We start from the raw sequence: 25,642 nt of genomic DNA, 5'->3' as shown, positions 1-25,642 counted from the left end.
TTATGTATATTTTTATATAAAGTTCAGTATTACGTTTGAAAGACTCCTCGGATATAGGCAATAATACTTATTATCCTAAATATTAAAAATGAATATGTTTGTTTTTAAAAAATATTACATATTCAAAGTAATTTGATTCATATAACAATCTGATGAAGTAAACCGGGAAGGTACCCTCTTCAGAGTCTCCCATTTACAAAGTGGCACAGATTATAATTGACACAAATATCTTAAGCTTTTGAAATAATTTGGGACAATAATAAATCCCCATTTACCCATGTTCTGCTAGTTATTGGAAATAAATGATAGAATACTATAAAATTCTTCTCATGATTAAAATATTTTCCAGATTTAAAAATACATAATTCTACTTGTAACATATAAAATAGTGAAAATTCGCTAAATAGGTACTCTAGAAATTCTGTCAACAAGATTTCTAGCAGAAACTTTATTTGAAAAGCCACAGGATTCTAAAATGTGAGCCAAACTGAATCCCTATAGAAGTGAAAGTGTGTGAAGATAAATTTAAGGAAATAGTAACTATGCAAGCAAAACAAGGATACCCTAGTGTTAGAAATCACTAGTCTATGTCAGCACTTCTCAACTGAGGCCTGAGTACTGCTGGGGATTAGAGGGTAAAAATGCCAAGAGATAGGGCAAGCTAGACAGTAAAAATGGTACATCTCTATGTAATGCCAATATTACTCTAAGATTTAGGGGACAATTTAAAACCTGTTTATGGATGCAATGAAAAATCACTGTGATTTTTTTAAAACATAAATTACAAAACTCAAAAGAAGGTTTATAGTTCCTCAAACTCCCCAGGAGAACTTATTCTCTCTCCTCAACTGCTACATGAAACCCAGTAGACAGGTTTGAGAAACATCACCATAGGTAGTTACTGAGGAGAACTGGAAAATGGGTCAACATGTAAAAAGCCTTTATCGTAAACCGAACAGTAGCAGGCAGTGTCTGTTAATATTTTCATACTCACGTGGGATTTCGACCAGTAGATGAACACTTCGGCCACCATGCGGAAGAGTTCCTCCGCTTCCGGGTTAGGCTCCTTTAGCCACTTTGCCCTGGATCACATAATAAATAAAGTGGTTTCTCAGTTACCCTTTAAAGTCCATTAAAAAATAAAAATAAAAATCACCATCCCAAATTTAAATTTGCTGATGACAGAGCTCACAATGGCTTCAGCAAATGTTGCAACATTTAATAAAACTTAAACATCAAAACTGGCAAACTGTAAACTTTTACATGCAAAAGACAGGCTGCTTCAGAATGCAACTTCCAACTTCAATTTGAAGATGCTCAGTAAAAAACTGACTTACCTATAAACATTTAATTATGTCATAACCATGAACAAGCTCAGGGACAAATAATGAATGAAGCAATTCAGCAGGAACACATAAGCCAAGGAAGGCTATGATGGAATTAGGGAAATTACTAAACTACTTTTGAATATCATACCTGTTATAGTCCACAAATCTAATCAAGAGAGGGTAGAAGGCATAGAGATCTCTGGCCAGCGTGGTGAACTCATCTAGGATGAGAAGTTCAGCCTCGGACATATCCCCTCTGGCCTCGGCTTTCATGTGGTCTTCCTCGGACACCACCATGGCTGCCTTTTTCTTGAGTTTCTCCATTAATGGCAGGAAATGAGTTTTCAAGAGCTGAGGTTTGACTTTATTTATAATGGGCTGGGAAAACACTGTTTGAAGACAGACATTAGTATTCTGCTCTGCATAAACATTCATTAAAATAAGGATAGACTGCCATTACAATGGTAGCACGATTAAAGCTTCTCTCTCCCCCAGCACATGGGTTCCTTAAGGCTGTGGCTCATGCCCCAGCCACTTTTCTAGTCCAGAATTTAACTGCATAGTTGCTGTTAAAAAAATGATCACTGAATTCAATCCAATGAGCTCCCTTGCTTTTAAAAAAAGATCGACAGCTAATTTAGAATAGAAAAAAAAGACTTAATTTTTGAAATCAATTATTTTCACAGAAAGAAGTCAAGTCCCCAAATGGAGAAGGTTCTCCTAGCCCTTTCGTTAGAATACAGACACATTCTGCATTACATTATGAGATTACACAGAGTCTTCTCATCTTAACTATGGGGATCTCCCTTGGCCCATGGAAGAGTTAGAGTATGCGTAACACTGCTCTCTTACTTAATAATAGTTGTAGTCATTAATAATATTTCTAACCTTGATTAGGCCATTTTAAAAATGGATTTTTCCTCTAAAAGTAACACATATACATCGCGGAAATGAATAAAAGAGAAAAGTTGAAATCCAGTTGTAATCACCTACCCAAATTAATAAGTCATTGGTGTATTTCTTTGGCATTTCCATCAATGGATAAATTCATAAACGTATATGTTATACATATGTCATTCTGAATTCATTGTTTTAAAAACTCTTCTTTTCATGATATTATAACCATTTCCAAGGCATAAAACACTGTTGAAACCTTACTGTTTAAAGATAACGTAATATTCTGGTATATGGATATACATAACTTATTTAACCATACTCTAGTTCTTGGGCACTTAGATTGCTTCCAAGTTTTTCCATATAAATAATGTAATGATAAATAAATTTAACTGTTAACTTTTGATTGCATTTTTTAATTTATACCCCACCTCTCCATTTCCCATAGGACAGACTGCTAAAAGTAGGCCATTTAATAATTCAGTTTTATTTTTGTCTCTGTCTGCAGAATCATTGGTTTCTACTGCTGTGCTTACTGATGAATCCTACAGAGATTGTCAAATCAGGAAAATGTTTACCTAACAGTAGTGACTATATGGAAATACCCAATGTCTGATTATAGCTACATTTCTTAAAAAAAAAAAAACAGCATGACAGAAATAATCAAAAATATATTTTTTTACAAAGAAACTGTGAATAAAAACTATGATAGGAAAATTCCAGTCTTCTGTACTTCAAGTATTTTTGGAAATAAAGCCAATTAAAGGGGTCCCTTTCTTTCCAATGCTCACCTGCCAACCGCTTCATCCAGGCTCCCTCATCAATTCCCAAATTATTATATATGATTTTCAGTATGTTTCCTAGAAGTGTGTTCATGTGCTCTGAGTTCAGAGCTGTGCAGCACATTTCAGCCCTTTCTGGATTGTTCTCAGGTCCGTGCTCCCACCAGCGGGACATGTAGCTACAAAGCATGGGCAGAATGACTTCCATGACGTGCGGCATCTGAGTGTACCGAATGCCGGACTCGGCTAATTCCACGATTTCCTCCATGAGTTTCTCCAAAGACGGTATATTTGGACAAACATCTTCCACGTTGGCTGGCAAACTGAGAGCTGGAGAAGGACACATACACAGGGACCGTATTCCACGAGAGAAATGACACGCATGGCGTATTTCCACTGTTTCTAATAGACACAGGCAACCGTTTCGTTTTGGGATTCAAAAGTCTGCAAGACGTGGCGTGTCTTCCCTAAAGGGCTCCTTCTCTCCTTTCTCAAGGCAGCTGTTTCAAAGCTTCTCTCTTGTCTCTGAGTTCCTGCCCTAACACTACCCACTACTCCCTTCCAGTGCTCCTGTCTAATCCTAGATGACTCAAAAGCAACTAAAAACACAATGGGTCTAAATTTAAACTCTTCCTTTCCTCTCCAACCTCTCTCTTTAGCATGTACTAACTAGGTGGGGACAACAGTACCAATCAGTCACTCAGGCCAGAAACCTGAGAGGACGTCTAGGCTACCATGTTCCCTTGTGTCACACACGAGATGACTCTACTTATAGGAGCTCTCACAACCACTTCCCTGCGTATTCCATCCGACCCGCCCCGCTCAGTCATCTTGCTCTTGCCTTACCACGATCATTTGCTAATGGCTGACTCATGCCATCCATGTTCCATATTACTGTCATGATTGATTTCTAAAATGCAAATCTAGTCATGTCACTTCCCTTTTTAAAGCTGCTAAAAGAATTCTCTGGGCCACTGGTACAGTCCCTCTACTCCTTACCTGACATAAAAAGCCTGCCTCCCCTCTTTCTTGCTTTCTTTTTTTTTTTTATTTCAAAATATGATGGGGGTACAAACACTGAGGTTACATATATTGCCTCTGCACTGCTTGAGTCAGAGCTACAAACGTGCTCATCCCCAAACAGTGCTTTCTATTCTTGTCACATCATTGGCACTTTTCTCTCCTAAAAGCTACCTCCAGCCACGTCAAAATGCTGGAAGTTTCTCCTAATGCACTGGAGTTTCAGTCTTCCTAAATTTTAATACTCATCTTGTATCAGCTTTGTAAAGTCTTTCCAGGTGTTCTCAGCTAAAACTGCTTTTCTGTGTCCCCAATGTTCTTTATTCTGAATTCTATCACACGTTTGTCAATCTCTCTCCCTCTCCTGCAACCAAAAACTCCCTGAGCAAAAGCAGCAAGTCTTATTCATCTTTGCTTCTTATCTCCTCCATCTACATAGGGAATAAGGAAGGATACAAATATGTAATTCTACTGAATAAGAATGCCACACCCCTTGCAGATGAAATTTAAGAGACAATCGAATCAGAAATCAGATTGACCTACTTTTCCATATTTCCTGATCATTTTGCTTAATTCTCAAGTGTTAAATTGTCTATGGCTCATTAACATAGTAGAAATTCAATGAATTTTCTTCAGAAGAGGAACAGTATACAGCATTCCAAAATTACACCAAATAACAGCAGTTAAGAACAAAGAACGTTGGAGATAGTAAACGGAAACAGCTCATTAAAAATCACTATAGATGAATGTCATTAGGAACAATGAATACAATAAACGTCAGTAAGTTTTAGCTTCGTGTCTCAAACACCGCACATGCTTCTGTGATACCTGCTCTCTCGCGTGAAGACTTAGTATTGTAGATGGAGTAAATGTTATGTTTGTCGAGATGAGTTTCCAAAAACGCTACAGGAAAGGCACCAGCGAAGGCAGCCAGACATTCTCCTAATGCAGAACGCTGCCTGGAAGTGAAAAATGCTTACATTTTATGTCTTCCAAGTGAACAACTAAACAGCTTACATTAAAATTAGCAAGTTTAAATCTTAAAAAGGAAAAATAATATTGCTATGAATAAAATTAACCCCTAAATCCAATTTCTACATTGCAATATAGGGTATGATTTCAATAGGGCATTCCCTGTCATTTAAAAAAGAAAAAAGAGCTAAATTATCTGTTAGCAAAAAAGAAGTTACAATTAGTACAAACCAAAATAATAAGAAAAATCCTGTCACTTTCCCCACAAATTTTGACTTTTTTTTTTTTTTTTTTTTTTTTTGGCTTTTCCCCTCCCTCCTTCCTCTTCTTCTTCTTCTTTTTTTTTTTTTATTAGTAGAATGACCTACTGAGGAAGAATTCTTGCTATGTGACTAAGTGGATTGAGAAAAACTAAAAAATGAACCACTAATACACTAACACATTTCCTGAAAATTTACCCTGTGAGAGTAATTTCAGGGGAGCTATGAACTGTTAAGATATACTAAATGCTAAAAATAATTGGTAACACTGCAAATTGATTTATCATATTCAAGGGAAGGGAGGGATTGATTCAGGACAGGCTATGACCCAAGGCCCCCTCACCACTGATAGAAATTCTCTCTCACTGTTTGGTATCTACTTAATACAAGGCTTTTTTGGTACATTAAGTTGCTTATTAAATATAGAATAATAAAAGAATTATTTCAGTATATTGTAAACTCCTTAAAAGATTTTATGTATTTTATTTTAAAAGTCAATAAAATCGATCTAATCAAAAAACATTACATAATTATCTCAGAAGTTAGTTGGAATTTCAACACTTAATTAACAATGTCTTATTTTTTAATATTTTAATGACAAACGACTAGGTATCTTGTTAGCTGGGGGAAACATACCTTCATAGAACAGCACTGAGTAAAACAGAGCTCAATTCAATCACTGGAAAACATTTCCCTATTAAATGTGATTTAGGACACCAAGGAATTACAAAGCAGATTCCCAATCCTAATCCTAATCCTAATACCTGGGTGACTGCAGGACACTTCCTCACTCTTTCTGTGCCTTGCCTGCCTTGCTTAAAAACAGGGAAGCAGAATTGTAAACTTTCTGGCTCATAGATCAATGGTATTTTAAAATGAGAAATAATTTATTTAATAATTTAATAACCTAACAGAAAGACAAATACTGCATGATCCCACTTATATGTGGAATTTAAAAAAATTGAACTCATAGAAAGAGAGAGTAGAATGGTGGTTACCAGAGGCCAGGGAGTGGTGGAGATGTTGGTCAAAGAATATAAAGTTTCATTTAGACACGATGAATAAGTTCAAAAGATCTGCACAGCATGGTTATTATAGTTAATAACAATGTACTCTATATTTCAAAATTACTAAGAGAGCAAATTTTAAACACTCTCACAATAAAAAATGGTAAGCATGTGAGTTGATGAATATCTCAATTAGGTTGATTTAATCATTCATATGTATATATGTATAAAACCACACTGTACCCCATAAATATACACAGTTATAATTTGTCAATTAAAAATTTTAAAAGCAAATTTAATAGCCTAAAGTACGTCATCTATGACCCCAAGTTGTTCATTTATTTTCTTATATCTGATTGCACTAGTCGTTTTATTTCATCAATAATTCACTTTAAAATTCTGATTCGATTAGTATTTCTCAGACTAATTCTGAAAATCTGTGTTGGTATTGTGGAAATATCAATTTTTCTTTTGGATGACTTGTGTTAAAATATCTACATTTTATTTGTACAGTGTACTTTTTCAATTTTTCAAAATATTTTTTACTTACTTTGAAGTTTTATTTTTATGTTCTCAAATCACTTTATAATTACAAAATTAATTGCAACAAAGGAAAACAAAATCCTCCAAAAAACAAAAACCTTGAATTTTTTTTTTTAAAGAATCTAACAAAATGGTCCCAAATTTTGTCAAGAAAAATACATGGGCAAGAAGAGCAGTAACAACAGCAGCAAGAAGGAACGAGAGGGTTTGAACTACCAGATATAAATATACTATAAAATACCAACAACTCAGTCTATTTGGTGCTGATTTAAACATTAAAAATCAAAGAACAGAAGAGAATTGAAATTTTAGAAATATAATCCAGTGAATATATTACTTTAATATATGATGAAGGTTTTATTTTAAATCAATAGATAAAAGAAATAGTTAATAAATGGGCATTTTACATGTGGTTGAATTAAAATACTGAATTTGAATCCTACATAACACCAAAGAAAACCAGAAATGAGATATATTTCTAATAAATTCCCTTTTTAGTCCAGAGATATCATTTCAGACATTCTCTACTTTCCTCTACCCACATCTCTTTTCTCAGCCCTCACTTTGCTGCGGACTCAAGGCTTGCTTCATTGAAAAAAACAAAAACTACTAGATACAAACCTACCTATACCTGATACATCTTCTGCCTGTTTTCTGTTACATGAGAAAAAGTTATGAATGTAAAAAGTCATGTTCTAAAAGATACATTTCTGACTATGGCATTTTCTATATTGTGTAATTATATATAGAACAAATTATAACCTGCCAATATAATATTTATCAATTTACTTGCTTGTTTTCTTTTGGTTTCTGCCTACCAGATATATAATGTATGAGGTAGGGATCTACCTTGTTCACTGTTGTATCCCAGCATGTGGCATTTAATAAACATGGACTTAATGAACAATAGAATTAAACAGCTCAATCTAAACAACCCAAAGCATAAAAATCCTAGAAGAATAAATATTTTAATTTTTACCTGCTAAGAATGTAGTATAAACTTTTTTAAAATTATAAAACTAAAGAGAATGAATGTACATAAAATAATTGATAAATATGATTATATAAAAATTGACTATATAAAGTTTGATTATATGAAAACTCAAAATTCCCACGTCATAAAATGCTATCTGGATATAGCATTTTACATAAATACTATAAAGATATAAAAATGCTGAAACCCATAAAAACAGGAGAAATAATAGGCAAGAGGTTAATCATTTTAATAAATAAAAAGGTGTTACACATCAGTATGGCAATACATTAATATAGTAGAAAAACAGACAAAATATGAGAAAAGACAATTTTTAAAGAAATAGAAATAGCAAACAAAAAAATAGCAAGTAACCAGTAATTAGTAAAATGCATTTGCAAATAAAAATGTTATCCCATTTTTAACTATTACATTTTCAAATAGTAAAAAAAAAAAAAAACAGAAATGAGAAAAAAAAAACCATGAGTAAATCAGCATTCTTGTAAAACTTGAGAATGTAAACTGCACCAATTTTCTGAAAAGATAGTGAAATGAGTATCATAATCCTGAATATATACATACTCTTTAAAACTAGAATTCCAAATTCTGAGAATACAGCTAAAGAAAATAAGTATAAATATACATAGGAACCTATGAGCATAGATCTAGTATTATTTATGTTACTAAGAAAAAGAAAACAGCCTACATGTCAAAAACATATTACAATACATTCAATACATTATAATGCTTCCTTGGTATAAAATATTTTGTAGCATAAAAAACAGATGAAAATAGTGTTTAGTTAAAATGCAGGTAAAAATTCAAAAATATTTAGAGTGAACCCAATTATGCTTTTCCATTGATCTAATTTCCTATTTTTATGTACAGTTGTCACTCTGTTTTAATTTTTGTAGCACTGTAGGTTTTAATACTTGGTAGGCCAAATAAATACCCTTTCATTACTCTTTTATTCCTCCCCACTGCCCCAAATTTCATTGGCTAGTCTCATGGATTTATTCTTGGAAACGGACTTTTGAATTATTTTGTCAAGTTAGATAAGATAATTTCTGTTTGAAACTGTAATTAATTACAGATCAGTGTGGGGACAAATTACATCTATTCAATATTAAATTTTCCATCAATGTCTTTTTATTTATTGTAGCCTGCATTTATTTATTCAGGATTGTAGCCTTTTAAAAAACTGTCCCATTTTTCTTCTCTAGGGCAGTGAAATTTCCTACTGAGATTGCCAGTGATCTCTTATTTTAAATTCAGTGGGGACGCCTTCTCTTACTTTACCTGTCCACTTCACCTGACACTGTTAAACACTCCCTTCTGAAACTGGAGAACATGAAAAAACAAAGCTGGTTTTAATAACAGCCTATACTCATGCTCACTTAGCATTTCTGATATATAATGAGAAACTGTACCAGCAGATACTTATAAGACTCATTAAGTATGTCTTATACCATTATTGTTTTGCTTTTTTGCATAACTCCACTGTTCCGTATTACGTCAATTCTTATTTAGCTTAAAAATTATCTAATTACTTCTGAGGAGTTTAATAGGTCAATCTGGCTTAGTTTATAACTAAGGAAAAACTTAAAAAATATTCTTGATATAAATAATTATAGGACTTGAAACAGCTATTAATACAAAGCTCAACTTTAAAAATCTTACCTCTCCACATAAATACTCTTGCTGGTTCCCAAAGCATATAAGCTGGTCAGAATTCTATAACAAGACACCTGGACATCTTCCACTAAGGAAAAAAAGAGAATCTCACTTGAAAAAAAAAAAAAAAAAAAAAACAAACCACTTATTTACACATTGTCCTGAGACAGTTCAGGCTAAAAACAAAATTCTGTATTAAAGGCATTCTAATAACTTAACATTTAGTTTCAAAAGCAAAATGAGGACAGATTTGTAAAAAGAAATATAAAACCTTTTTCTCAAAATTCTTTTCTTTATGGAACTGAAAAGAATGTGTAGCGATTATTTAGAACATTCTCAGAAATAATTTATTTATAATTTTTCTCTAGGTATAAGCATTCAAAGAATTTCTCCAAGAATAAGATTAAGCATAAGAATATCTGGGGGAAGAGGAGATAGAGGTGTATTTTCACTCCTGTTCCAAAGATAAAAAAAGGACTGTGTCTTTTATCATGACTCAAATGAATGATAATGAGGATAGTGGAAGATGCCATCTGTTAGTTATTTCTCAAATGACCTGACATTCAAGGCCTAAGTTAAGTCACTCCGGTGGTTCTGAAGACAGAAAATCAAGTAAAGTCTTACAGATGATCTAGTCTCCAAAATGACATGTTTAAAAGGCAAAAAAAAAAATCTAAGAACCTTGAATTTCTAATTTCAACTCTGCTACCATTTGCCGGTGGGTATACCACAGCATGAATGGAAAAAATAACCCTTGTCCGCAAGCTGGTTTCCACGTGCATACTGTGCTACGAGCCACGCTCCCACTGGTTAAAATAGAGGTTTTGCAAGTGGTAGCTGTGGCATCCACTGATAACTCAGTGGTTTTTGCACAGAGCTGCTCATTACCTGGGGAAACTACAAAGTAAGAGTCTAAGTCGATGGGTCTGCTCAGCTAAGGTCCATTCGTATCTTGTCTCATGTTTATATCAGGACAGTGGGGAGTTAAGACAGCTCAGGTTATTTTTTCCATTCAATCTTGGACATTCTATGGATATTTTTAAGAACTACAGAATTCCAGCCAAAACCAGCTGATTAAATCCCCCATGAAAATCAATTGGAGCATCTAAACAGAAGATATTTGAGCCACCAAATACATCAATTATTTAGACATGGACTTTGTCTCAGTAGCCTTCATATTAGTTTGTGGAAACAATCCGCATCGACTCAAAAATAATCAGAAAACATTTACTGTTGTATGCCATACGGTCCAACTGCATTAGAAAATTTACGTGAAAAGAGGCAAGGCAGAAATAGTAAAATTTGGAACCTGGACTTCCAACAATGTAGAAGTTATTGTCCATAACCAAGACCAGTACTTTCCTGGTCCTCTCTGTGAGTCCACGTGATTCAGAGATTAATTTCTATAAGAATGGTTTCTATCAATCAAATGTCAACCTATAATGGTTAGCAAAAGAAAGCATTTTAATGCATGAGCAGTGTTGGAATAACCTGGATGTGGCCCTTATAATTTCAGATTGTACCACTGTGTATTTCAATAATGACACTCTAAGTCATCACTTTACATACAGATTAGGTCTTCTCCGAACTGATGCTGGCCAATATGTTCAAATAATGATGACAGCATCGGCAACAGGGCCACGGTGGTGTAATTGATGATCTGAGTCACCCCTTTGGGTTGGTTCCGGGTGTGGGTGAACTGGCCTTGCTTAAGATTTTCCATGGTCTTCTCCAGGTCCTCTGCGGCATTGTCCAGAAAAGCTCTGAGTGCACTTTTAACACTCTCCAGGCCAGTCTTCATTACTGTCCTAGAAAGGACATAGGGAACAACTTATACCTTCTGACGGGAGCAAATAAAAAGTGATCCTACGTTATGTTTTTTCTTCCATTGCAATACCACCTAGTCAATTAAATTTGTAAATCAACTCTCAAATAATTGTTTTCAATCTACCTGAAGTTACAGCAATGTTGCTCTGTAAATTGCCTCCCCCAAATATCTTCATAGACAACTAGGACCTTGGAGCAAAAGGCTGTGTTAATGCTTTATGCTTTCCATTAGTGGCCTCAAATTTTGAGGATAATTATTTTATAGCTAACAAAACACAGCTTCTGAGCCACTTGAACTTAAATAATCTATATATGATCATAAAAATAAACTGCCATTGTATTAGTAATTTACAAGAGTTTTTCTTTTCACCTACACTAAAAGTCTTTATTATAAATCCAAAGAATAAAATCAAACACTGGGTCCTTCTTAACATTGTTATATGCATATCATTGTTATGGTCATTTATTTAGATAAAAATGTATCCACTTACCTTGCATCCAAAGTCTGACCCAAAATGTGAAGACAGTTGACAATTGATGTTGCATCATTCCCTAAAGAGGAAACAAAACATGTATAAATGGCCCCGAGAATTTCTCAGTGTTCTTTTCTATTAATATTTGTGTTACAAAAATTAGTCAATGGCACAACTCAATACTAATTTAAAATATTTTTTAATAATCAAGTTTAAAATCATGCAGTTTTTCTGCTTAAAAGTGGTTATGCAAATGTAAGGAGAAAAGCAATAAAGCATGTCTCACCAAATAGCCGACATGCTCAAGAAGCATTCAAAAGCACTGCACCAGGCTAAAAGGGTTTTAACTGAATTCTTCAAGTATATCACCCTCCCCATCCTAGCTCATTTTATTTTAAAATCATATGGTATGCAAACTTTTTAAGTCAACTCATATCCTTCATGAAATGAGGTGCGCTAAAAGTCTAGATACTTTAATTCCATTTTAATTACTCCAAGTGTCTCTGCCATCATATAATTTGCCTGAATATTGTTTGTCTTTGGCAAAAACAAAAAAAGCAGCACCAAACCATAAAGTAAAAAAAAAAAAAAAAAAATTAGAGGCTAAAGAAGTTAAATAATACTGTTATGAGATATTTGAAATGGGAGTAACTCTTCTTGGAAGTAATATGAAATTCACTCATTTTGATTGGCATATTTTATCAGGAAGTACAGAAATATGAATGATAAAGGTACTATGTATAATTTACTTTGAGATAGAGTTATAGAAAAGCAGGTAAATAAAATGATGAATCCAAAGTAACAAAATAAATTGACCACTTACAATATAGTTTGACATTATCAGTTCCTCATTCTATACTTTCATTATACACATACACACACAAACACACACACAAACACACACACCATCATCTCCTGAGTCCTCAGGTTGTCAACTCCTATTAGAATGTAAGTTTTTAAAAATGTTATATTCTTTATATAAAAACGTACCCTAAAATAAATGACTTCAGTATACATGGAAAATAATAATTGTCTTAGAACATGGGCAAGCCAGTTTTGTAATATGATATAAATTAGAAAAAAACATAAGTTGTTACTCAGACTGACTTCTTTAAGAACTCAATTCCATTTATCTTGTGCTGTGAATCTCAGAATTTCTGCTAATAATGAAGACAAAATGAGCAGAAAGGCAGAGTTTGTCACTTCCTCATTCATTGACAGATGCTGGTCCTAGAGCTTCTACGGTAGCCCTTAGAAATAGTATTCATTTAATTATTCACTCACTCAAGAAATACATATTAAATACCAAGCACGCTCAAACTTTCAGTAATAAAAGAAATTCATCATGGCATTTGCATTTTAATAAGGGATATAGATAATGAGGCATTTAGCAAAAAAAAAAAAATCGACAAATAATGTCAAACCACAATAAAGAAATATATCTCAATAGCAGGGAACAGGGATTACAGCAATTGGATAGAACAATAGGGCGAGTGGTCACAGGTTTCACTCCGAGGTGGCATCTAAATAGAGGTTCTAATGACATGAAGGAACAAACCATGCATCTATCTGAGAGGAAGGCCCAGGCATAGGGAACATCACATGCAAAGGCTGTGAGACTCTCGGGGGCTCCAAGCAAGGAAGTCAATCTGACCCCTAAGGGGGTCAGATTAAGGGGCAAGAAGTAGGGTGTGAAGTGGAGAGGTGGGCAGAGGACAGGTTCTAGAGTCCAGCAACCAGAGCAAAGCACATGGATTTTTTAAGTGCAACCGGAAGACATTCATAGGTTTTGAGCAGTACGTGATAAAAATTCATTCACAACGTGAACAACTCTGCAACAGCAAGAGGTGATGTTAATCAGGAAGCTACTGCAGGAGCTAATCAGTTGACTGACGATGGTGAATTCAGACTGGGATATTAGTGGGGAAGAAAGTAAGGATGTATTTTAAGGATTTGCTTATGGATTGAATGTGAGGTGAGGGGGAAAGGAGCCAAGGAAAACACTGAAGTTTTTCACCTGAGAAATGGGTGAACGGTGGTACCATTTAATGGTACGAAGAGAGCAAAAGGAGAAGCTGGGTGTGGAAGGAGTGGGAGAGAGGGGGATGGCCCCAGCTTTGCACATGTTAAGGGTGATGGGCCTATTAGTGATTCAGGTAGAGATTTGCGACAGGCAATTAATATAAAATTCCACAGTGCAGGAAAGAGATCTGAGCTGGAGCTATACATTTGGGCATCATAAACACATAGGTAACTTCTAAAATCATGGGTCTGAATGGAATTAGCCAGCATAAGTACAGAAGAAAAAAAGTGCTGGGACCTCCAGTGTTTGGAGGTATAAAACACAAGGAAGATACAGCACAGAAAATGAGAAAGAAAAGGCCCATGAAGAAGAGGGGTGCAATGCAACGTGTATGAGTCCTACGCAACTGCTACTCAGTGCCGAATCACAGAGGCTGCTCCCTCACTCTCTTCCTAAAACACACAATTCTCTTTCTGTCCCTTTCTCTTCTGAGCTACTGTCTCTTAGTACAGATGATCAGTGCGTGCACTGAGTTTACTGGTGCCCTTTGCCATAGAGTGAACAGGTGTATTTTAAACTTCCCATTCCTGTAATGTCAAGAGACTGGGATTTTTGTTAGCTTCGTTCCCTTCCCCTGAAATAGTGTATGACATACAGCAGGCACTTAGTATTTGCAGAAAGGCTGTGGGACGTAAGAAGAGTGGGATATAGCACCCGTGGCCAGACAAGTTCTGTGGGTGGAATGAAAATATGTATTGGGAATATGAGATCTCTGTGAGTGTTAAAGTAACAGAGTGTGAACTCTACGAATCTTTACATTTCGGTATACCCCATATTACATGCGATACAACTTTTAATGGAAACGCCTCAGTGTAAAAACTGGTGGGAAAGGGACCCAAAGAAATGCAGAAAAAATATGCATTGAGTCTGCAACATTTTAATTTGCGGACCCAACAAATGCATGTGTAGGAGGCCTAAAATAATGGTTACTCTTGAAGAGACAGAGCATGCGGTGACATGAATATTCCCCTTCTTAAGGCCATGCAGATTACCCATCATCGGAAACGTCAATCATGCTATTAGAAAGAACAGGAAGGGCCAGTAAACTGTGCTAGGATAATAAAACTTTCAGATGGTGATGGGATTTTCATGTGCCTACATTTATGTAATTGCTTAATTGCTCTGAGTGATATGAAAAAAGAAAGTTTGATACTTTACATACAACTCACTCTATCTTGAGGGCCCGGCTACTTCCCTTGTCCTCAAACACACCTTTCATCAACTCTGAACACTCAGAGTAACCATTACAGATTGCCTATGGGTCCTTAAGATTGTGTGTTTGTATCACTGCGTGCATTGTGTAAGCATAAAGGGTACATAGTTAAAATCACAGCTTGCACATAATCATTGATTGATTGGTTCCAATTGAATGGTGAGTACATGTGTGGTGTTTGTTTTTTCATTTTTGTGATACTTCACTTAGAAGAATGGTCTCCAGTTCCATCCAGGTTAATACTAGAGGTATTGTGCACCATTTTTTATGGCTGAGTAGCACTCCATGGTGTACACATACGACATTTTATTAATCCACTCATGTATTGATGGACACTTGGGTGTTTGTACACTATCTGGGTGATGGGCACACTTATAACTTTGACTCAAATGGCACAAAAGCAATTTATGTAACCAAAGCGCTTGTACCCCTGTAATATTCTGAAATTAAATAAATAAAAAATAAAATCACAGCTTGCATTTGAATCTAATAACAACAGACAACACAGGGTTTTAAAAAACATTATAGCGACTCTCCTAATGCAATTCTCTAAATAATAAAAACAAAGTTAAATATGTCATATAAATATAAATGATGTAAATAAATTTTTTGGACTTTAATCCAAGTTGTTTTGCAGTTTTTAATATGAGGGTTCTATAACTCAGAAATTCTCAATGTTGTCTCCAATCTGACATATCAGGTACCTTCTGTCTTGTAATCTGACAGATTGAGGGTTCTCAGAATGTTGACGGTTCCCTGGAGACAGCAATAGCATTCATCCCAATTTTTCTTTTTCTCTACTTTATTTTTTAACGTGGCTCTTGAAACGATGTTGCCTATTTTCTCCTTGTAAGAAATTATTAATCTTGGCAGAATCCTTATTAAGAATGTGAAACAACATTACACTAGAGCATAAAAATTTCTCTTATAATTATGAAGGAACAGAGAGAAACCGAAGAGTGTCAATGACTTTATTACTTTTAAAAGTCTGTGATATTGAAAAGAGTGAAATTAATGGTTCCCTAAATTGGTAAGATGTATCAGTTAAACTGAGAACACATTTTGCATTTACTACACATTCTAACCATTTGTCTCCAAGTCCCATAATGCTATGTTCAATTGAAAGAAATATCTGTATTGTTCTAATATTATCTTCTGATATTACTTTCATTATAGGTATCTGATTCCAATATTTGTGAATTTATTTCTCTATCAAAAATAGGTTTTTATAGTATATATAAGCAAGTTAAACTTAAGAAACTCTTGTCTTTTCCATGCATACTGTCATAGAACTACAGAATTTTTAAATGAGAGAAATACCTTAATGATCCTTCATTGCAAATAAAAAGGATCAGCAAACAGTAACAGACTGTGCATAACTAAACCACTCAATTCTCAGATATGCTCTATCCCCAGAGACTCTGAGCACTTTAAAAGATTGTCCTTTCATCTTTATGTGTCCTACCAAGCAAATACAAGCACAATCTGAACCTCGATATCACAAACATATTAGTTTCATAATATCTCCCTGACACAGGACAGCAGTCATCATTTTAAACACATGAATGGCTTTTGGGGGGAGCTATTAGAAGTATCAACATAATTCACTAATTTATTGATCAGGGAGAGATATCGGTTGATGAAATTCACTCTATTACTTTACTTACTATTTACCGTTAAAACTCTTCTAAACATAACATTAAAATTTATGCACTGGTATAAATTAGGCATACTTACCTGGAAAAAAAAATAAATATTTCAACAACAGCTACTGCTTCATTTTAAACCTATGATAATATTTGTTTGATACTCCACTCCTCTAGCTAATATTGAAGTCGTATTAATGATGGTGGATGCTGAGTGCTAGGTCAAATAAAAGAAATGCTAGAGCACTGTGCTCATATTATACTACAAAAGGCTGGCTTTGCTTCGGGTAGCCCTCGAAGTCCCTTTGACACTGATTCAGAAATTCTCCAGTAACTCTGGGGAGCATCTGGAGGATTCAGCATCTCACTACAACGTTAAAAATTCACCGGAAAACTGGAAAGTAGAACAGGCCTATGCTACAAACGATAAATATTTTGTGCCAGTCTTTTCCAATAGTTCCCGGAACTGAAAGGATCACTGCTGGTTGAGTTTAATGATCTTGTTATATGAAGGGCCATTAATTATGTGTTATCTCCTCTTCAGTGTAAGTGCCCTAAGTGTTGTCAGGGACCTCTTAAGGAATAAAAAAAAGTGACTCTCATAGATTGTAGGATTATTAGATACTACATTTTTCTTAATAATCGAAGCACACACAAAAAAGGAAAGCTTGGGTTCTTGATGAATGTAAGAAAACTTCAAAATTCATAGCACTAGTCTCATCGTCCTAAGTGTCTACGTACTTATCTGTCTTCTCTATTAGACTGTAGGCTTTTTTGTTTGTTTGTTTTCTTTTTTGAGACAGGGTCTCCTTCTGTGGCTCAGACTGGAGGGCAGTGGCATGATCACAGCTCACTCCAAACCCAAACACCTGGGCTCAAGCAATCCTCCTGCCTCAGCCGCCCTAGTAGCTTGGACTACAGGTGTGCACCACCATGTCCTGCTAATTTTTAAATTTTTTATACAGACAGGCTCTGGCTATGTTGCCCAGGCTGGTGAACTCCTGGCTTTAAGCGATCCACCCACCTCAGCCTCCCAAGGCGTGAAACACCCAGCCTCGGCTGTAGGCTCCTTGAAGGCAGGACCTGGTTGGTTCATTCGTTCATCAGATATTTATAAAATACCTACTATGTGCCAGACTTTCTTCTAGGCACTGAGGATAGAGTAACTCCTCACAGAGCTGAGAGTTTTCTGTGAGGGAAAGGTGTTAACCCAGTACACATGCCATCAGTGATATGAGAGAAAGGGACACGGGACTAGAGAAGGTCTTAACGGTGGAAGCGGGGAATATAACTGGGGGTCCAGGGAAGCTTTTTCTGAAAGGGTAATTTCTGGATTGAAATCTGAAGCCTGGACAGTTTACTGTGCTGTGAAGGATTGAGGAGATGAGCGTTACATATGGGAATCCAACCTCAGGCAGTAATCACAGCATGTGCAAAGGCCCTGAGCAGAAAGAAACACAACAGATTCAAGAAGCAGAGAGGCAGCCAGCGAAGATGAGGAAGCACAGCGAGCAAGGGAGAACATGCTGGAAAATGAGACAGAGCGGTGCATAGGAAATAGAGTGGGAAGCACTACCACGGCCAGGTTAAGACAGGATCTCTATTCTATAGAGACGGAAAGCCACTGAATATGCAGGAGTGCGATGAGAGAGGCGATTGTTAGTGACGATACGATATGATCTTTGCGGAGCGCGGCATGGAGAGGCAAGAGGGGATTCGGAGAGGATGGTCAGTGGGTGCCAGGAGTGGAGCGCAGGTGAAGGACGTCTGCAGATTGGTCTCGGTGCAGTAGCGGAGTGAGAAATCTTCGTTTTTCTATCCTCACTTCCCGAGACAATGCCTCACACACAGCCAACACACAATGCTCACTGAATGAATGCACAAAGTGAACGTCACTATGGGATTAGATTTTTTTCCACACATAAAAACAAAGCCCTTAAGGATCCCTGATATGTACACGCTTGTAGCACCGTCACTATCACTGTTGGGGGTCTTAGTTCTAAGACTCTGTTTCCCCTAAAAATGACTGGAAGGTTTAAATAGATGATAACAGGAGGGCTTATGTATCCTCTATTGGCCTTGGAATTAGTAATCAGAATTTCCAGATAGCAAAAGTGACAGGAAAAATGGTAGGAATAGAAACAGTATTTCTTTAGTCAACACTGGGCTTTGAAAATGGCAAATTGCGATGCTTATCACTTGTCAACCTGCCGAGGTCCTATTTATGTCCTAACCAGATTTCCAAAACACGTGTACGCACCAGGTTACAATCACTAGCAAGCATTTCAGAGTTCTAGCACGGAAGCCTATATTTAAACAAGATACTACTTTCTTTCTCCCCTTCGCCATAAAGAATTCCAGTTGATGCACCAGAATCCTGTAGGGAATACAGCTTGCCCCCCTGCCTTTTAAAAACCTCACCTTTTAAAAAATATATATATAAAATGGAATAGTTTAAATGCCTCAAAAAGAACAGAGGCGGTAATAAAAACACCATTGATCTCAATTCTTGGACAGTGTTCTTCCATGGAGAGGAAATATCCTCAAGTAGACAGCAGATACATACAAATATAGAAGTCCAACCTTTGGGAATCCTCATTTCATATGTAAGAAAAATCTTTCAACTACGGGTGAGGTTTGGAGACATAACTAATATTTGGCAGCCAACAAGGAATAAAGATTCCATTACCCATCAAACCCTGCTCACCACAATTATCACCACCAGGACAAGTATTTTGTCCCTTTAATGTTCCCCTCTTTTCTCCAATTCCTGATATATTTAACGCCAATGTGTATCTTTCTACATCTTTACCTTTGCTCATCGTAACAAAAATCAAGCATTTCTTTGTTAACCTCAACTATCAATTGTCTTCACTTAGATTCGGTCATGAAAAAAATTTTAAAACCAAAACAATACAGGAAATACATTTTGATAATCAGTTTATTTCCTGGCTGAATGCAGGAAAATGATGTATTAACAATATAAAGGTAGAGGGAAAGGAAAAAATAAGAGATGAATAAGACTATATGAACAACCACTGCATATATGCTACTAGGCCTCTCTCTTTGGGAAAATCCACAACGGCTTAACTAAGAAATCAAAAAGTAAATGATATAAAGGCTTCACTGTGCATGTATTTTAAAAAGCTAAGTCCTCAAGTTTAGTTTGTAATTTTATTTATCTAAGTAAGATTTAAAGAAATAAAATCTAATAAATCTAGTAACACTTGGAATACCTTACATGTGAAAGGCATACGGTTATAGTTTATATAGAACTGCACCATTATTTCACATTAGATTTGATACACAACGGATCTCTATGATTAGTAGTTATTTTACCTTACTTTAAAAATGAAAAAAAAATACAGGTTCAGAGAATTTAAGTCCATTGTCCAAATTATTCAGCTGGTTAAGACACAAAAATAGGACTTACATCTAGATTTTCTGATTCAAAGCCCACTAAGACATCATATTAGTGTCTAAAGCCAGGCTCTTATAAACTTAAAATGCTTAAAATTTAAAGCTTCTAATAATTTGGCAAGTCTATATCAGAGTATGCTTGATTAATAAAGGCTCTGTGAAATTTATATTTTACAGGCAAATGCCAAAGCAAACTGAAGCAATAACAACAGACACTTTTAATAATATGAAGAATGTGCAAAAATCTGCTTTTGAGGTAAAAACACATAGTAGGTCTCCAATTCTCATTAAAAATAAAAGTATTTAAAGACCAAGAGATTTAAAACACAACACTTAAGTCGAATACTAGGATCACAGAGAGATGGAATGAACGTTAAAGTCTAGTCTTTCTTCCCCAACAGGTACAACAAACTATATTACACATTTTTCTTCAATTACCAAACTTAAATGATATATTCAAAAGGAAAAATGAAAGTTCAAGAACAGGAGAAATTAATCCACGGACTTGAAGTCTATATGTGGTTCCTTTGGAGATGGTTGTAATTTGGAAAACAGCACAAGGGAAGCTTCTAGGATGTGGAACATACTTATCTTGACCTGAGCAATAATTAACTGGATATATGTGTATATAAAATTGCATCGAGTTGTTTTTAAGATTTGTGTACTTCACTGTATACACGAAATAATTCAAACATTTTTTAAAAGGCAATTATAGTAATACAGGAAAACAAGAATACATATTAAGTAGGAAGTTAGAAATATTATTATTAATAAGAATGCAAAAACTGCAGCTGAGAAGTAAGCCCCCATCAATGCTATATATATTCAGAGATATTACTCTCTGAAGATAAACGGAGAATATTTGTATCCACTGTTATTCTGAGAAGATTAAAGAGTACATAAAAATCCTGTCTGAACAATTTTCATAAAAATTTTTCTCTGTTGAAGAGAAGTTAAATGAAAGTCAGACAACTGGAAATTATTCTGAAGATAATTGCTCCATTGATTTTAAATAACTGAAACACTACTGTAAAAACTCAGGTTAATTTATATGAAATATAAATTTTAATTACTAAATTTAAGAGTGTCAAATATTAGATATAATAGTACTAGAAACCAAACACAGAATTAACTAATTACATCCAGAAACTTATGTCTCAGTTTATGTACTGTGGCTTTGTAGAAATGACTGAACTTTTATTTAATCTTTAGGTTTTCCTGGAAATGGAATTGAACTCTAACATCTATACCAATGCACTTAATGTTTTATTACTAAAATTACCCCAACACTGTCTCAAATACAGCAAAGGGCTCAAATTTGCTTTGGCAGTTTATAAAATCAGACACAGGAAAGTGCAAAACACAAATTCTAGCAGCTGCTATGGAGTCCTAACGCCCCACGGCAGGGAAAGTGTGTGGAAAGTGAGTGCCCACCCTGCATGGCTGTCCGGAAGCAGGTGCTCAGGAACATGGACTTCAGCTATGTGAATTCTCAGAAACAAACAGAAACTGACTCTGGGGTGAGTGGTGCTAGAAAAGCCAGCCACTTCTGCCAAGTGAAGCTCCGAAGCTCCTTGGCGTCAGTGTCTTGACTATGAAGCTCCCAAGTTTGGAATGCAGTAGACATGCAAATCTGTAGTCAAGAGCATTAAAAAAAAAAAAAAACAAACATAAGTGCAGTTTAAAATTTTGATTTATAACAGCTCATTATTTAATCTATCACAGATAACCAAAACACAAATCCAAGGGCCCGGTTTTGTTTTAGCCCTGAAATAAAATATGGCAGAACTTGCCATTTTCATTCATTTGCTCTTTAATAATACAATCGTTTCATTTTCAGTTATACTTTGGACTAGCATGAAAAAGACACAGTCCCCAATTTCACCGCAGACAGTGCTGTATATAAACAACCTTGAGGACCTTATCTTGGCCTATGACAACCATGCATGCAGCCATGCAGACATGCATTCATGCAACATAGCAGCACACAACACAGTGCAAAAATGGCAAAGAAAACCAAGTGATGGCCATGCTGGTATTGTTTTCAAGGGTCTCCTTACCAAATAGTGAAATCCTATGCCTGACAAGAACTCCAAGTTTGCAGAATAGGCTGAAGACAAAAGAAAAACAAAAGAGAAAAGGGAAGGGGGAAGGGAAGGTAGAAAAGACAGGGAGAAAATTAAAAAAATAAAAAAAAAAGGAGAAGAAAAAAGAAAAAAAAAAACAGCTGATATATGAGCCGGAAAAAAGCAACATGATGTCACGCAGAAAGAATCAATTCTCTGAGCAGAATGTGGAGTAAAGGTATTAAAGAAAGAGTCTTTGAGTGCATATCTTTAACAAATATGGTTAAAAAAGCACATATTATAAGAAACTAAAACGAAAAAAATTTGAAAGCAAAGCTAATTAATATAAAAGCAATCTATATGAACCCCATTAAGAATATAACTACTGAAAAACCACAAGGAAAAAATTTAATTTTATTTGCCCAAATGTACCACTGAAATTCTAGGTTTTTTTGAAAAGTCATGGACATTATTTAACAACAGAAGTATGGTGCTCTGGGCATTAAATGTACCTTTAAGTTCTAGTATGTTTTATTATTTGAAATTTCTTTCTTCCCCAACCTTGATCACATCCCTTAAATAGAAACCAAACATCCTGTCAAGTTAAACACAGGGAAGTAGGAATGAAATTTGAACTGATAATCACTCAGAGGACAACATTACAGATGTGATAACTTACAAGACTCTTAATCCTAATGATAAATTGAGCATATCTCTTAACTCCTCTAGAGCAAGTTCCTGGGTCTTTGTGTCTTTCATGGCCATTGGCAATAGGAGATGCCAAACAATGGTTGCTGCATTCAGCATTCAGCATGGCAGCCCTGTGACCCACTAACTCTCAGATTGGGCCCCAGAACCTGGGAGATCCCTGCTATTGCCCTGTCTTTTCACCAAGCCTCAGTCAGGTGCATTCCTGGCAGGTCCCTTTGTTCAAAACTACCCTTCCTCCCTTCCAGGCTGCACTGCCTTCCAGCCATCCCTCAGGACCCAGCTCAGGATATATTTACTCCAAGAAGGCTTTGTGACACCCAGCACTCTGGTACCACTCCCAGCCCAAGCTAGAAGAGGTCTTCTCCCAGCCATTTGCAAATTGCTGCCATTGTACTTAACCTCCCAGATTATATCTAAGGCAATTTTGACATCTCACACTCTTCTGAGCTCACAGAGAGCACAGGTTCTGCATACCCATGACTTGCCAAAATATAACCTTAAAGACCCTTTTGCATAGCAACACCCATACTCAGCTTGACTTTCCCAGTAACGAGAACGCTACACCCTCACTGCCTACGCTCTCTTGCAAAGCTCTCCCAGTACCAGCAGGCCTCAGATGCACAGCTCACCAAGACCAGAGATACACACCAGCTACGGAATAAATGAAGGCGAATGATCTGTGGAAGGACAGAAGGAAAGTGGACAGAGAGCGTCACGTTTGTGAGGCTGATCTCTTACATAGTAAGTTTGGGCCATCATACCTCACTTCTGGAACAATGTGGATTAATTTATGGATGGCAATTAATTACATAGGGCATTTTGTAGCTTTTCCAAGAAAATGCTCATCCACAAATGTCTGAGTGAATCTGAGGGTTTGGGGAAATATCTCATCAGAGTGAAAAGATTTGAAAGCAATGATCTATTCAAATAGCTGTTAGATGTATGATTAGACATACATATATAAATATTTTTTAAATAAAACATGAACAATTTATTCCAGGTGGCCTCATCTACTGAGTTTTAGGGTTGACAGCTGTGCATGTTACCTCAACAAGGGTCTTTTTCAAAAGACAGGGATTATGTTTAGAATGACATACAATTCGGATCCCTGTACTCCAGTCTATTTTAAGTGATATCTTTAACCTATTCCTCTCCAGTATCCAGGGTGAAACGTTCTGAGGTATTCTTGATGGTGATGAATTTGTAATGCTAGGATAATTTCTGAACCCACTTAATCCAGACCTAGGATGTTTTGCTAGGATGGGAAATAGAACAGCTCTGTATCCCATTCCAACAGTTTATGTTTAATGTCTGATAATGTGACAGAGAAAATGACTTCTTTACTATCTCCACTGCTTCCTAACCACGTGTTCCACCAGAGAGAAATATAGGTATATATTACAGATGGCTACGCCCTCCAAAAAGATGAATCATATCTCTTTCCTCTCCTGCGCAATCCACTTTCAGAGGATAGCTCCCATACAGAATATAAGGTTTGATTATTATAAACTTTGGCCTATACTTTCTCTAAAAAATATTTTCCATGATGCCATTGTCTACTTTCTCTGCTTCGTGTCATTACCAATGTTCTTCTGAATTTATAATGCATCTCTCTTTTTTCACCATTTATTCATTGCCCTGGACTGAGACAATCCCTTGGAGTTCACCAATGCCCCTAACCAGTGCCCCTAATAACCTCTTTGTTTTCAGTCGACTTCCTGGACAGCTCTTTACAGTATTTGGCATTGTTGACTACTTAGATCTTTGAGACTCTTAAGCCCCTTGGATTTTGTTTCATAGCAATACTTTTTCCCTTTCTAATTAATCATTGACCCTGTTCTTCAAAGACCCACTTCGGAAAACCCTCCAAATGTAATAATTCTCCAAACGTCAGTATTCAGAAGTTTTTGCTTCTCTCTCCACTCTCCTTCAGTTGCATCTATTGTCAGAGCTTTGAGCATTACCTGTGTAGAGATCATCCCCAAATACGTTATTTCTTGCTCCGTTCTCTCCATCAGCCCCAGATACTCGTATTTCCAACTGTCTGCTGGATTTGTCCACCTAAATGACTTGCCAATATTTACACTTCAGTAACTACCTGGCCCAAATTAACTTCTTCCTCTAGAAAATAGTTCTCTTTCCGAAATCTGCTGCTTTTGTTAGTGGCACCAACGATGTTCTAACTGCCTAGAGTTGAAACTTCACCACCATGTTGGACACCTTCTGTTTGTCATCACCAAGTCACGTGGACTTTCTCTCTTCTGTGTTTCCCACATCCGGCTCTTACATTCACATCCCTTCTAGAAATATCCCCAACACTCTCTAATGTCTCCACTGACACTCATCACAACTTCTTGTGGAGTTAGCTCCCTATGTACGTGTCAACTCAGCTGTACTTCTCAGTTCATTCAAGCTAGGGACTGTGTATCTGTACGTGTGTGTTTGTCCTCAGACCTTGCAGAGCATGCTACGCACATCGTCAGCGTTCACAAACATCGGCTGAACGAACCGTGGGCAGCGCCACCTGTCTGAGGTGGCACATCTGTCACAACAGCCTGGGTTGCCGTTGCAGGTTCAGCACACCTGCCGGGGGCCTCCCAGCTCCCCTGCTCGTATCAGTACTACCTCTGCTGCCAGATTGCCCCTCCCAAAGGGCAGTTCTAGAACATTCTCTTACTTAAAAAGCTTCAATGGCTTCTTAACGCTAATGAATTAAGTAAAAATAAATAGCTTTTAAAATTTTTAAAAGA

General features: G+C 36.1%; 1 protein-coding gene across 1 annotated transcript in view; it reads right to left on the bottom strand.

Moving 5' to 3' along the window:
• The window catches only part of RYR2 (ryanodine receptor 2), a 467,985-nt gene that overhangs the window by 101,012 nt on the left and 341,331 nt on the right, over positions 1-25,642 (bottom strand). The window contains exons 63-70 of the mRNA XM_069484586.1: positions 22,176-22,225; positions 11,772-11,832; positions 11,023-11,261; positions 9,460-9,541; positions 4,853-4,983; positions 3,014-3,334; positions 1,477-1,717; positions 995-1,082 (exon numbers count right to left, since the gene is read on the bottom strand). Of these exons, the coding sequence (XP_069340687.1) occupies positions 995-1,082; positions 1,477-1,717; positions 3,014-3,334; positions 4,853-4,983; positions 9,460-9,541; positions 11,023-11,261; positions 11,772-11,832; positions 22,176-22,225 (1,213 nt within the window). The remainder of the gene's footprint in view (positions 1-994; positions 1,083-1,476; positions 1,718-3,013; positions 3,335-4,852; positions 4,984-9,459; positions 9,542-11,022; positions 11,262-11,771; positions 11,833-22,175; positions 22,226-25,642) is intronic.

The sequence above is a fragment of the Eulemur rufifrons genome, chromosome 11, assembly GCF_041146395.1.
Source record: "Eulemur rufifrons isolate Redbay chromosome 11, OSU_ERuf_1, whole genome shotgun sequence".
Classification (NCBI taxonomy): domain Eukaryota; kingdom Metazoa; phylum Chordata; class Mammalia; order Primates; family Lemuridae; genus Eulemur; species Eulemur rufifrons.
Note: the sequence above shows the minus strand (reverse complement) of the source record. Positions and strands in the feature narration are given on the sequence as shown.